Genomic DNA, 12,559 nt, shown 5'->3' with positions numbered 1-12,559 from the left:
ATCTACAAGCTTATATGTAGATAGCCCATTTTCAGTGCTGTGCATGACAATGCTTCCTAAGAAGACATGCTGAAATCAGTGTGGCGACTGAGAACTTTAATCCATGACATGAACTTTAATCAGACCAGAGGGATTGTCAATGAGTGACAGAGGGAGGGAGGGAAGGAGAGCTCCTCTTCATGCTTGCCTGAGAACGGCCCAGTATCCCCAGTGAAGAGTTAGCTAGTATAGTCTAGGATTACGTGCTGAACAAACTCTGCAAAAATCAAGGAAACGTGTAAAAACCCACCTGCATTCCAGCAGAGGTTCGAGACCAGGAGGGGGCAGTGCTGGGTTTCCAAACTTATCCTTGATCTCCAGGGGGAGGTCAAATGGCACCCCCACATGGAGAGGGGCGGTCACTGCACACACCACAAACCTTTCAGCGTTTGCCTCTTATAGAAGAACAGAAGAAAAGGTGGTTAGGGAATGTATCATGATTAGCTGATTTGGGACAGACAATCTATACTAGTATAACCCACTGGTTCTCAACCTGTCCCCTGTAAAATTACATTATAACTACCCTAAACAAATAATAAAGTCCATAGACTTGGCTGGCAAAAATTACATCAGAACTGCCCTAAACAAACATTAAAGTCCGTAGACCTGCCTGAAAAGGTTGAGAACCAATGGTGTAACCCTATATACCAGGGGTTCCCAACCACCGGTACGCGGACCGGTGTGGGACATGTACCACTTCTACTGCTGCTACTCAAGAAGCGGCCGGGAATTCAGTTCACTTTTCACTGTACTATACTATAATGTGCTATGACTACATAACATGCTATAAGTCTGTATAAAATGCTATCTACCGGTAAGTCTACATAAAGTGCTATCTAAGGGGCTAGGGCAAGTGCTACAGGCCATGATGGAGTCTGAAAAGGTGGGTTTTCAGACTATAGCGGAATATTGGGAGTGAGGCTGAAGTTCTGATTGTAATGGGAAGTGCATTAATACTTCTAAAATGGAAGTATTAAAACAGATACTCCCTTCTGAGGGTCCCTGGTACAAAACCTTTTTATATGGGGGTCCGTGGCCAATTACAGTTTATCATTTTGGGGGTCATTGACACAAAAGACAATTGAGAACCAGTAACATAAAGAACATTGGGCTGTTCAGCAGTAAGTTCTGTTGTCGTTACCTGTGATAGTGAATGGAAGTGAGTAAGTAGGAAGAGGTTTTCCACCAAAGGAGTTAGAGTTGCTGTCGCCGAGCACAGTTTTGAGGTAGAGAGTATGCTTCCCGAGCTTGTCCAGATTCTCTGCACAAACATGGAGATGCGGTGTGATGTTTTGATGACCATATTGTAAACGGGACATTAAAGTAAAAAAAAAATACATAACCACAAAAAACACACACACACACACACACACACACACACACACACACACACACAAGTGTAGAATAGTACCCATTGGTTTAAACCAGTATCCCCACGCTGCTCCATGCTTCGCTATGTGACAAGTTATCTCCTGATCACCATCAGGACCTGCATATGAAGGAGATTAATTATGACAAATTAATACACGGCTATATTTCAAAAGTATCTATGCATTTTGGTGATAAGAGCAATAATTAACCCATTAAAATCGGAAAGCATCCATGTCATTTTAGATTTGGCTATTCAAAAAGAGCAGATCTACACGCTCACAGCATCTGCTATTTCTGAACATTTTGTATGTTCAATGAAAGTGTTAATTTCATCAAGAACAAAATTCCCTTGTCAGCCTTCTGATTTCTCCCTGACTGACTAACCAGCAGGCTCTTTCTGCCTTGTTCCGCCTTGTTTATATTGAATTTGCTAAAACATATTTTTTGGAAAAAACTAAAAACAAACATGATATTCCCAGTCGCTGACACAAAACATTTTTGGGTTGTTGGGTTTGCAGTAGCTCTGTTTCATAGCTCTAATGCCTTCATTAGAGCTCTGCTGTTCTTCTCACCCCATAGCCTTAATGCAACGGCAGCAAAGGGCATTAGGGCCATGGACCAGAGCTAGATTTGCAGCCAAATAAAGCTATTTGGGCACGAACACATTTGAGAACTACTGATGTAGAAGGCATTCGGCATCAGGTCTTAATGAGTTAATAACTGCCAACAATTAGCTGGCATTGGGGAATCTGAAAGGCATCTGAAAGGTTCACCAAACCCTGATTGAACGCTCAACAACTTCAAGACAGTCGAGCATGGTGGCCATGCATCATGCAATAACACAGATGATCTTACCATGCCAGACCACTTTGAGCTCAATCTCCAGTTTCTTTATTGCATGTTGGCTGCTGTGTGTTGGAAATCTGGATATCAACTCCCCTTTCTTGTTCGTAATATTTACACGTAGCGGCCCTGAAAACAGAACAAACAAGTGTCATTATTAGGAACACCATCAACATGCATACCTATCAACGTCCAAAACTATTTATTTTCAGGATTTGAATTCAAAAGTATCACAAGTAGCAGATCAACAAGCTTAAAATGGGACGATACTCGTAATTATAGTTTACAGTGAAAGAATAAACAATAATCGTATCGCAGATATTTTAATTTATAGTGAAAATGTCCTCCGTCATACGCTAGGATGAATTAGCTTTTGTTGGCTACACAAATCTATTCGTCAAAAATAGCAGGTCTGTGAGCTTGTAAGATCAGCTATTTTGGGCTAACGTTCCCCCCCAGAATAGGGATGCTGGGGTTCAAGTGGTTAACTAAAGTGACATTTTGAAAGCATATATTGATTTTTGTGATAATATTGGTCATCGCAATCATTTAATTTTCATATTGTCCCATCCCTATGTTTCGAGCTTGCAGGTCTGCTACTTTTGATACCTTTGTGTGATGCTGTAGTATGATCAAGTTAATTTACAAAATAAGACAAAACGAGTATGGAAATAGGTGGGGTGGCGGTGGTGAGGGGGTGGGGTGGGGTGGTGAGGGGTGGCGGTGGCTCAGGGGTAGAGTGGCTGGATGGTAACCGCAAGATTGCCAGTTCGAATTGGTGCCTTGCATGGTTTCCGCTGCCATCGGTGTATGAATGTGCGTGTGAATGGGTGAATTAAATGCACAATCTAGGTAAAGCGCCTTGGATAAAGGCGCTATATAAATGCACCATTTACAGGTGGTTTCTGCCTGGCAGCGACGATATAGGACTTAGTGGGCAAGGCTGAGAACAATGGGAAGGTGAGGCTGGAGTGTATTACCTAGTGCAGTCCCTGCAGCATATACAGCATTTTGCGGCCATTCGTTCTTCTCGGGCCAAATCACATTCAGCCTATCTGGCAGCCTGGAACAATGAAACACATCACAAACTCATCCCACCAGTGTTGATTTCGTACAAAAAATGTTCGTGACTAATTTCGTCAACAAATTACACTAAAATATTAGGTAGGGACTAGTGGAGGGGGTGCACATGCTTATCCGACACACCAAAAAGTTTGACATGCTCAAATCACTAGTTGCTCTCAACATGCGTTGGTCCGACATGCTTTGCGTCGTGCTTGCGGTTAGGGTTTGGGTTAGGGTGTCGGACTAATGACTGTTGGACTGTTAGTATGTCGGAACGTATGCCTGTACCCTGGTGGAGAAGAGTTATAGTAGAACTAAAACACAAGTAATTTTATGTTTAGTTGTGCACGGGTGCTGCGCTCTGAAAATATTAGATCTACAATCTCATGACTCGTTGTGAGCCTGTAGATCTATTTGTAGAGCGCAAAAAGCGTAAAATCAGACATTACTCCATCAATGCCAAACAAAAAAAATCTTTTGTAAACAAAATCAACTGTAAATTTAGACTAAAATATGACTAAAACTAAATGGAAGACAGATCAGAGATATTACCATGCGGTATAACCAGGGGGGCAGTCAGACAGATATTTTGTGAAGCCACTAAAGAAATCCGGACTTCCTGAAAGTTCATAAGACATATAATGGCCTGTTGTGGCGCTGTCATTGAGCCCAAAAAAACCCATAGCTCCATAGAGCTCCATGTATTTGGGCCCAACTTCACATAGACTGTATTACCTTAATAAACATAGTCATGAATACTTTCTGCTTCCAGTCACTAGTTTAAAGTCTCATTTCTCATGTCATAATATTCTTTTTGGAAAATTATGGTCCCATTTATTTAAAAAATGACCATAAAGTCACCCGACTGGTAATCCAGTCGCAGTGTGCCGCGGGTTCGACTCCCGAGCCCGACACGGCCTTTACTGCATGTCTTCCCCCATCTCTCTCCCGTTTCCTGTCAGCCTACTGTCTGTCCCTTCAAAAAACCAATAAAAGGCGTAAGCCGCAAAAAAAGAATCTTAAAAAAAAAAAGAAGAAGGGGGGGGAAGTCCCACCTCGTTGTCTGGGCCAGCCAATGGCCAGCTGGGCCCAAACGGATCTAGAAAGATGGCGATTTACAATTCAAGGACTGACTGGCTTCATCTTACGTCCATATCAGACCCGGAGAACGCTTTGTCCATATTTCTTTTTACAGTCTATGGGTATAACTTAACTTCCAATCAGGGTTCCCACGATTTTTTTAACTATGAATTTTCAAAACTTTTCCAAATTCACATGCCCATACGGTGCAATAATGAGACAGTGCCATCAACGTCCCAAGACAGACTCGAGTGCAGGTGTCACATTAAAAATAAATTGCGTATTCACATTTTTCTGGAGGGATGTTATTACTACTCTATATACCAAGCCAGCAGGTGAATTGTCTCTCAATTCTCTTTGCACTCACTTGGCTAGTTCACCATCAATTATTTTCTTGATGGAAGAATTGGTGGCAGTCCTGTCTATCTTACTAATAAGTAAAGCTCGGCAGGGTTCTTCGTGAAGTGCTTTTGGTTCCTGAGAAAACCAAGAGAAGGTTAAGAAGTTTAACACATTTACCATACAGAAAAGCAGCTTATTTTAACAATTATTTGATAGTGATTATAAAGATTGTTTGGTTCCTCACCAGAGCCAGTTGGACGTATCCGACCGTGGCATAGACATCGTCATCATAGGAACCATAGAGCAAAAAACTCATAATAGTGCCGATGAGGATGGGTTGCGTTTTCTGAGACTTGACCTATACAAAAGGAAGTGTAAAGTTTGGACATCACCACAAATTAATTTTAAAAAGAGCATGTAGTCACTAAATGGCAGGCAAAATGCTCACAAGTTGGCCTGCTTTGTATCGTTTGCCATCCCATTCAATGGAGGAAAATGTAGTCCAGGGGAACTGTTTCTTCTTGGTGGCCACATCTGGTCTTGTGATTATAGACTTGGGGGTTTCAAACTTCACTTGCTTGTCCTGTTCCTCATGGCAGCTAGTAAGCCACTGGGTGAACTCCTTCTCGATTTTAACCCGTTGTTCCTGTGAATGTTATTAAAAAATAAGATTAGAAAGAGATTTTTTTTAATGTTGCGGCAACTAGTCACACGTCATATGTATATATATATATATATATATATATATATATAATATAATTAATAATATCATTTTTCAATAGATGTTTCAGAAAGTATTTATTTAAAGACCTTTAAGCCTCGGAGAAAGCCAACTCGGCTCCTGACAAATCATGACAACACACATTTTTGGGCCGAACAAATAATTAGAAAGAAGAAAAACTTTTCTTATTATTTAATTATTTGTTCGGCCCAAAGAATTGTGATTTCATGATTTTAATAGTTTTAATAGTTTAACGCAACTTACGTTTATTTGCGCTTGCTGAGACTAAACAATTAACACAACTTACGTTCTTTGACGAGGAAAGTTTTAATTGTCTTGCCTGTCCATTGACAATACGGGTGAATATGGTTCCCTTGCTCCTCAGCTTCGGCTCCAGGTCAGTGAAGGTCAGCTTGTTTGTGCTGACTTGGAAGGCATCGTCTGTAAAAAGCACCCCTGAAAAACGACTGAAACATTCTGCAGGAAGAGACGGTCCTTTACTGGGCTTGCACCAGTCAAACCTATGACAAATGAACAATGATAAAAGGATTTAAGTCAGGGGCCTTCAAGCTCACAACGCCTCACTGTGCGAGGTTGAGGTGTTGAGGATTTCAGCACGATCTGTGTAAAGGTTTTAAAGGCAAATCCAAGACAATAACAACATGAACCAAACGTTTTAACTTCTGACTGAAGTTAACTGCTGTAAAATAAAAAAAATTGGTAGGCTTAGGCTAGCTGGTAGTAAAAATGCACACATGCACGGTATGCAGAAACCCATAATGAAATGCACAGGTACTTTTGAACTCAATTACTTGATTACAAATGTTGAAGACCCCTCACTCTGATTTAAGTCAGTAGAAAAAAAATATATATATATATGGTGTAAAATGTTAAATAAAATGGTCATTTTGCAGTGCTATATATGAATCCTAATTTAACTCCAATGTTGAGATATAGAATGTGCAATTGCGCATGCATAAAGTGAGTGGCAAATAGAGTGCCAAAGTGAGGTTAACGTTGTTTAATGCAACAGACTTTTCTGTTTGGATGTATGGGGTCAAGGCCAGAAAGTCGTTTTTTTGCCACTCAGTAGGTATTCCCACATAACTTAACCGGGTATGATGATGATTATGTCACACACATACCCTCGATATACTGAGGCTATTAAAGTAGAGAAAAAGCATGATTTGTTTTAAGTCTTGAATAATTCTGGAAAACAATGAATAATTCTGGAAAAGTACATGAAAAAAAAACAAGAACAAATATATGAAGACTTTCAAATAGATAATATAGAAATCCTTACTCAGATACTGTGGTGTATGGAATCAGTCGTCCATTCCAAAAACACTCAAATATGTCCCTCTTTCCGCGGGCTTCATTCAGGCCATCAGTCTCGTCATCATCTTCAATGGGTGCTGACATACAGAAACAGAAACAATGGATACTAATTTAGCTAAATTAGAGGCAGTCATGATTTTAAAAAAAGAGGATTATAATTTAACACATTCCCTGCGGTTCACATTATTCCTGACTTTTTACCATTGTCTCTCCCTGCGGAACACCAACTTTTGTTTTATATGATTTATTCACTGTTTTTTTATATCTTTTAAGACAAAAACACAGACTCTTGATTCTCAGGGCTTCAGGGAAATCGTGGCACAATGCAAAGTCTATGGTGCGTAATGGCCGCATCCATTGAGCTCTGTTCCCTGTTGTTTCGGATCGCGGCGGTGGAATATTTTAAGACTCAAACACAAACGATGGAACTATTTTCAGGCGGATTTTCATGAAATGGAGGTACAATCCAGAGGGGGTGATTCTTCAAAGGTTAGTGAAAAACTGCGGCAGAGAAACGATGTTTATTATCGATTCACATGGGAGTCAATGTGTTAAGATTATAATTGTTTGAAATAATAAAAAAATATATATGAAAGAAAGGCATATGAAAGCCATCTTAAACCCACTAACTACTATAAAAACCTAATAAAATAATCCCACTAACTACGTGGTTCTCTACTCCCAGAAGGAGTCCCTTCATTATTATTATCTTTTTAATAAAAATAGAAAAACATTGGCCAAATTGCCAAATAATATAAGAAATAGGCAAGAATTGTGAAAACAGCATTGTAAGGTTGTAGATCGGCTATTTTCTGAATATTTATCTGTGGAACAGAGTCAAGCAAAATTCAATGCCTCAACTCCTACATTCTGTAGTGCTCATCAGGTTGGGCGGCTCCCCAACTCCCCAGTTCAAATATGATTAATGTGGGGGGTCGTGGCCTGAACGGCTGAGAATGCGATTCTTAGACAATGAGCTAAAAGTAGCTTGGCAGTGGCACCACCTTTGTGTACTGTATCTCAAAAGGAGCATTCATTACCCATCATGGCGTGGGGGTCTTCCGGGTAGGTCTCCCTATCGTACATGAAGGGATGGTACCTCAGGACTCCCTCCACTTTGCCTCCGCCCTCTACCTCGGCCTTGAACTCAAACGTGTCAGTGGTGGCATTTATGTACAGAGTCTGCATATCATCGTCAAGCTGCCGGAGGTTCATCACACAAGGAATTTTGGTAGGTTTTTGCCGCAAGGTGATCTAATGAAAAAGACGTTAAATTCAACATGCAAAACAATCATTGGATGCACAGACAGACACTGGTTTCTCGAGTATATTCTGAGATGTTCTGATTTTTTCCATATGGACCCTAACAGGTCTGTAACTTTGAGTTTATCAGAGTTATGGGGGTCCTTGAAATTAAAAGGCTTGAGAACCTTGAGTGTGAAGTCAGGGGCGCTAATATATTAAAGTCTAACTCATGTGGATTAGGTGATGTAATGGTGATGTAAAACAAATGGTGACAAAACGAACATTAATAAATTATGGACTTGGATGGTTATTTGTCTCAACTGCTCAATTGTACAAGCGCAGCTACAAGTTAGTAGTAGTAATGATAACGTAACTAGTACAGTAAGTGTATAAAAGTTGTGCAATAGAGCGCCGAAGTCCTGACATCACTCGATTCCCCTGGTTCACGGAAGTAATTTCTCTATGGAGAATAACATGGGCTCATCTTAAAATTGTTTCATAAAAGCGGTGCGGTCTCGGCGTTATCGTCAGGGAGGTGTCTCTATCGTTTGCGACAGTCAGTCACTCATATATGATAGTCTGTTTCTAGCAAAAAAATTACTAATTCAGTAGCAGTAACAATAGCGTTTTCTCTCAGTCAGTTGATTCTTCATATCCATATGATTTGTTTATTTTTCAAACTATTATATGAGGCGATCTAAAATCCCCCTATGGGGATTACAATGCAAATAAAAAGTACATGAACCCATGGATTTGCGCCCTCTACCGATATTGACGTCAGACTGAATGTCATGAAGCATTCAAAATAGGACTGTATATGACAGAATTGTGTGATAAATTATGTGGTATCGGTTTGGCATAGACGCATCCGACACCAATATCAGAATTTTAGGTAGTATTGGCCGATACTGGGATTTTAATAACTATTTTCAAGCGCATATTCCTGTCACATTACATTAGCCTGTCAGCCAATGTCAGACAGAAACTGTCATTTTTTAATGCCATGGCATGTTTTTTTTAATTGGACCATAATACCAAAAATTGTAAATAATCAAAATACAGACATTAAATAAAATCGCCCAAGCCAAATTGACATTTTGCAAAAACAAGTCGCCATGATTACAACAAAGCAAAATCCAAGCCTTTTAAAGATTTATATTCACAAGAACAGGCATATTCTCATGATAACACATTAAAGTCAGAGCATATACAAGGATTTGGGGAACCTGCAAAAATTGCAATCCCTGTATCAATAAACAACAAAAAGCAACAGTCGAACAATTACCTGAATGTCAATGTTTTGTTGGGGATCTTCTATTGGAGCGGACATCCCCCTCATATTCCCATGCGGGCCATGAATGTAATAGTGATAGACATGGCTAAAGATAGAATACAATAATTATGTAATAATAATATAATAATAATTATAATTATTATTATGTAGCAAGCAATCAGTCAAAGTGGATAATTTGGGATAATCTGCTGGCAATCATGCCAACAGATAAATTGCTGTGAGAGGGGGCAGGTGAATACTCACGCTAGTTCTTTCATACAGCCTTCAAAGTCCTGTTTAAGCGTGGCGATGTGGTCTGGCTGCACTCCTGTGATGACCACCGCTGTGAAGCTCTCCTTCTCAAACTCCTCAGCAATGAGATCACAGAGAAAACCCTCATCATCTTGCTTCTTCACGTGTGACGAGTCACCCACCTGCAAAATAGCACAATGTGCCAAGTGGTGGAAAAAGTACTCACATTTTTTACTTAACTCAAGGTATCAATACTGCAATGTATGAATACTAAAGACCCCCTGAGGGAGAGAAGCGTCTGGGAATCTCCATTATCATATATAGACCTTTTGTCTTTTTTTGATGTTTTCGGGCCGGGGAGGGCGTAAAAATGTGTGCTGGCCTCTAGCCAGCAGTTAGGGCCCAGGTACATAATTTTCGAGCCTGTTGAGAACTCTAGTTTTCACCAGCTGCCGGGCATGTGCTAATAACTTTGGGGCGGGCCAGTCTAGAGTTTGAATGGACAGGCATCGGTCAAAACAAAAGGGAGACATCGAAGAGGAGCAGATTGATAGACAGCTGGAGTGGAGAATTGAAAAACCTCTTCAAATAACGACAAGTTACAAAAATACAACGTATATTTATGTTTTAGCTTATATATAGGGTACAATAATTTGATGATTGGTAAATGATTAACCATGCCAACGACATACTTTTATTTTGTACTTTCTTGAACCACAAGCACTGATAATCACGTCATAATCTGTCTGCCTATTAGTTCTCTTTCAAATGTCAGTGTCAAAACACTATATACATGGCTGTATTCAAGCCATGGATATATAGATATGGTCACCATCTGCTGTCATGCACATCATTTCCCATTGATTGGTTGAGTTGGTGGCTCCTCGATCATAGCTATGATAGATCCCCGATTTTCTGTGGAGACCGGCGACGGAAGCGTGCAAAAGCTGCAAAACGAGGGACCTCTGGTTCTCCCCCCAGTGCGGGTGGTGGTGCTTTAAGGTTAGCGGTGTGGTGGTAGCCTAGTACGGCAACAGGTTTAGGGGTGCTCGCGTCGAAAATACGTTTTCCCTGGACAAACATCACGTGTCTGTCTGTCTCTGCTGTTTCAAGAATCAAATGAAGAATGAGGTCGGGACATTGTGTGCGCGCATGTTTATATGTCGTGGCGTGAAAACCGGTTCTGGGGGGATGCAGAGGGTTTTTAAATGTATAAAGATCTTTTGAAAATAACAGATCTACAAGCTCACAATGCATTGCGGTGCAATGCTTGTAGATTGGTTGGGTAATGTATGTTTTGTAATAAGAGAGAAACTGGCATACAAAGTGAAGGGAGTGAACCTTGTATTTTCGCTAACCAATAAGCAGAGGGGCATCACTCCAAATGTGGTGACGTCAGTGTTCTCCGCTGTGTGGAGACGTGAGCCGAGGGGGGGCATCTCTTTCAGGCTACACTACAGAACCACTGATATACTGTATGCCCTGCAGACTCCACTCATCCACTACTTTTGATTTATTTGAACATGGCTGTTTAAAGTGAGACACTCACTTTCCGGTTTCTGATAACACTACTGTAGATGTCCTCTTTATTCTTCTCTTTTTTCTCAAACTGATCTTTTGAGATGATCAGCTCATGGACATCTGGACAGCCTACTGGTCTAGTAATCATCTACAAAGACAAAAACACACATTTAACATCCTTATTTGCGTGAACTGTGACACCTTCTCATTTCACCATACAGGCATTTGTAGAAAAACATAACTAGCCATTTTAATAATAAAGATTTCATCAAAGTAAGGGGGAGTGAGTAAACAAGAGTGATAGAATGATAACAATAAGAACTGATGCTGTAGGAGGAAATGGCTAAATAGATGGGAAATTAATGAGTAAGAACATTTGCATTGGAAGAAGATAGAAAGAAGAGGAAGAGAAAAGAAAATAAAAGGAATGAAGGAGGAAACAATTAGGGTTAAGGGTTAAGGAAGGGAGTAGCAGGGCAGGAAAGAAATACCAAACTTGATAGGTAGAGCCCTACGAGGCATTCGGAAGATTTGACAAGTTATCAAGGTAATTACGGGACCCCAGGAAGAAGTAAATCCTCCTGGAGAGCATTGCAGGGCGTATTTAATTTTCTCAAGGTTTAAGAATAACATTATGTCTTTCAACCAAAGGTCTGATTTGGGGGGAGTGGAGTCTTTCAAGTCTAGAGAGACCATTCTGAGCTTTTATGTTACACTTAATGTTTTTAGGGAGTACGCCAAAGATTGCCACTTCAGGACAAGGATGTAAATTTGTATTTAACATTTTGAAGTGAAGGATCTGGACATACTTAAACAAATTTGAGTTTGGAAGATTGAATTTGGTCTCAAATTCCCTAAAATTAGCAAAAATAAAGTTAACGTTAAAATAATGCACATTCTTATGAGACCCACCCCTACTCTGGCTCAGTGGCTCGGATTTGCGCCTTGCCGACTGTGGGATTCAGAAGAAAGTATTGGTCAGAGCCATTGGCTCTAGATACGAGTGAAAAGCGAGCTCCCCTTCACTTCATCGAGCATACTCTTCCTCTAGCAACATCACAAGCACAGCAGGTGACAGTGATTGTCTTACATTGTATCAAAAGCATGCACAATGAAAAACTGTTGTCAACTCAGAATTAAACCACTTTTCATCCTATATCAATACACATTTCCAACATTTACCCTGGTAGAGTCTCCTATGTAGAACACAGCTTGTTTTCCTCCCACACCAAAGTAGGATATATCACTGTTGATACTGCGATAGACAGGCTCAGGACGGGTATAGTCTTGACTTTCACTGCAGAAGAGAATTACTTTAGGTCACAAACAAACTTAATGATACATTTTCTACTTCTAAAATGTTAACAAAAATCACAATGATGTAAAAAGCTATGCCTATGTCGTGTATAGTCTGGTTAGAATGCCATCCATCGAGTGAATGCAGACAGCGCAGCAAGGTTATAACATGG

General features: G+C 40.3%; 1 protein-coding gene across 1 annotated transcript in view; it reads right to left on the bottom strand.

Moving 5' to 3' along the window:
* The window catches only part of smchd1 (structural maintenance of chromosomes flexible hinge domain containing 1), a 42,183-nt gene that overhangs the window by 23,690 nt on the left and 5,934 nt on the right, over window positions 1-12,559 (bottom strand). The window contains exons 7-21 of the mRNA XM_080794325.1: window positions 12,273-12,387; window positions 11,119-11,238; window positions 9,582-9,751; window positions 9,330-9,423; window positions 7,840-8,053; window positions 6,765-6,876; window positions 5,802-5,982; window positions 5,189-5,386; window positions 4,985-5,098; window positions 4,766-4,875; window positions 3,234-3,316; window positions 2,266-2,382; window positions 1,451-1,528; window positions 1,181-1,300; window positions 290-434 (exon numbers count right to left, since the gene is read on the bottom strand). Coding sequence (XP_080650451.1) covers window positions 290-434; window positions 1,181-1,300; window positions 1,451-1,528; window positions 2,266-2,382; window positions 3,234-3,316; window positions 4,766-4,875; window positions 4,985-5,098; window positions 5,189-5,386; window positions 5,802-5,982; window positions 6,765-6,876; window positions 7,840-8,053; window positions 9,330-9,423; window positions 9,582-9,751; window positions 11,119-11,238; window positions 12,273-12,387 — 1,971 coding nt within the window. The remainder of the gene's footprint in view (window positions 1-289; window positions 435-1,180; window positions 1,301-1,450; window positions 1,529-2,265; window positions 2,383-3,233; window positions 3,317-4,765; window positions 4,876-4,984; window positions 5,099-5,188; window positions 5,387-5,801; window positions 5,983-6,764; window positions 6,877-7,839; window positions 8,054-9,329; window positions 9,424-9,581; window positions 9,752-11,118; window positions 11,239-12,272; window positions 12,388-12,559) is intronic.

Source organism: Protomyctophum bolini (assembly GCF_963924005.1).
Source record: "Protomyctophum bolini genome assembly, chromosome: 21".
NCBI classification, from domain to species: Eukaryota; Metazoa; Chordata; class Actinopteri; order Myctophiformes; family Myctophidae; genus Protomyctophum; species Protomyctophum bolini.
This window is presented reverse-complemented; position numbering and strand designations above follow the sequence as displayed.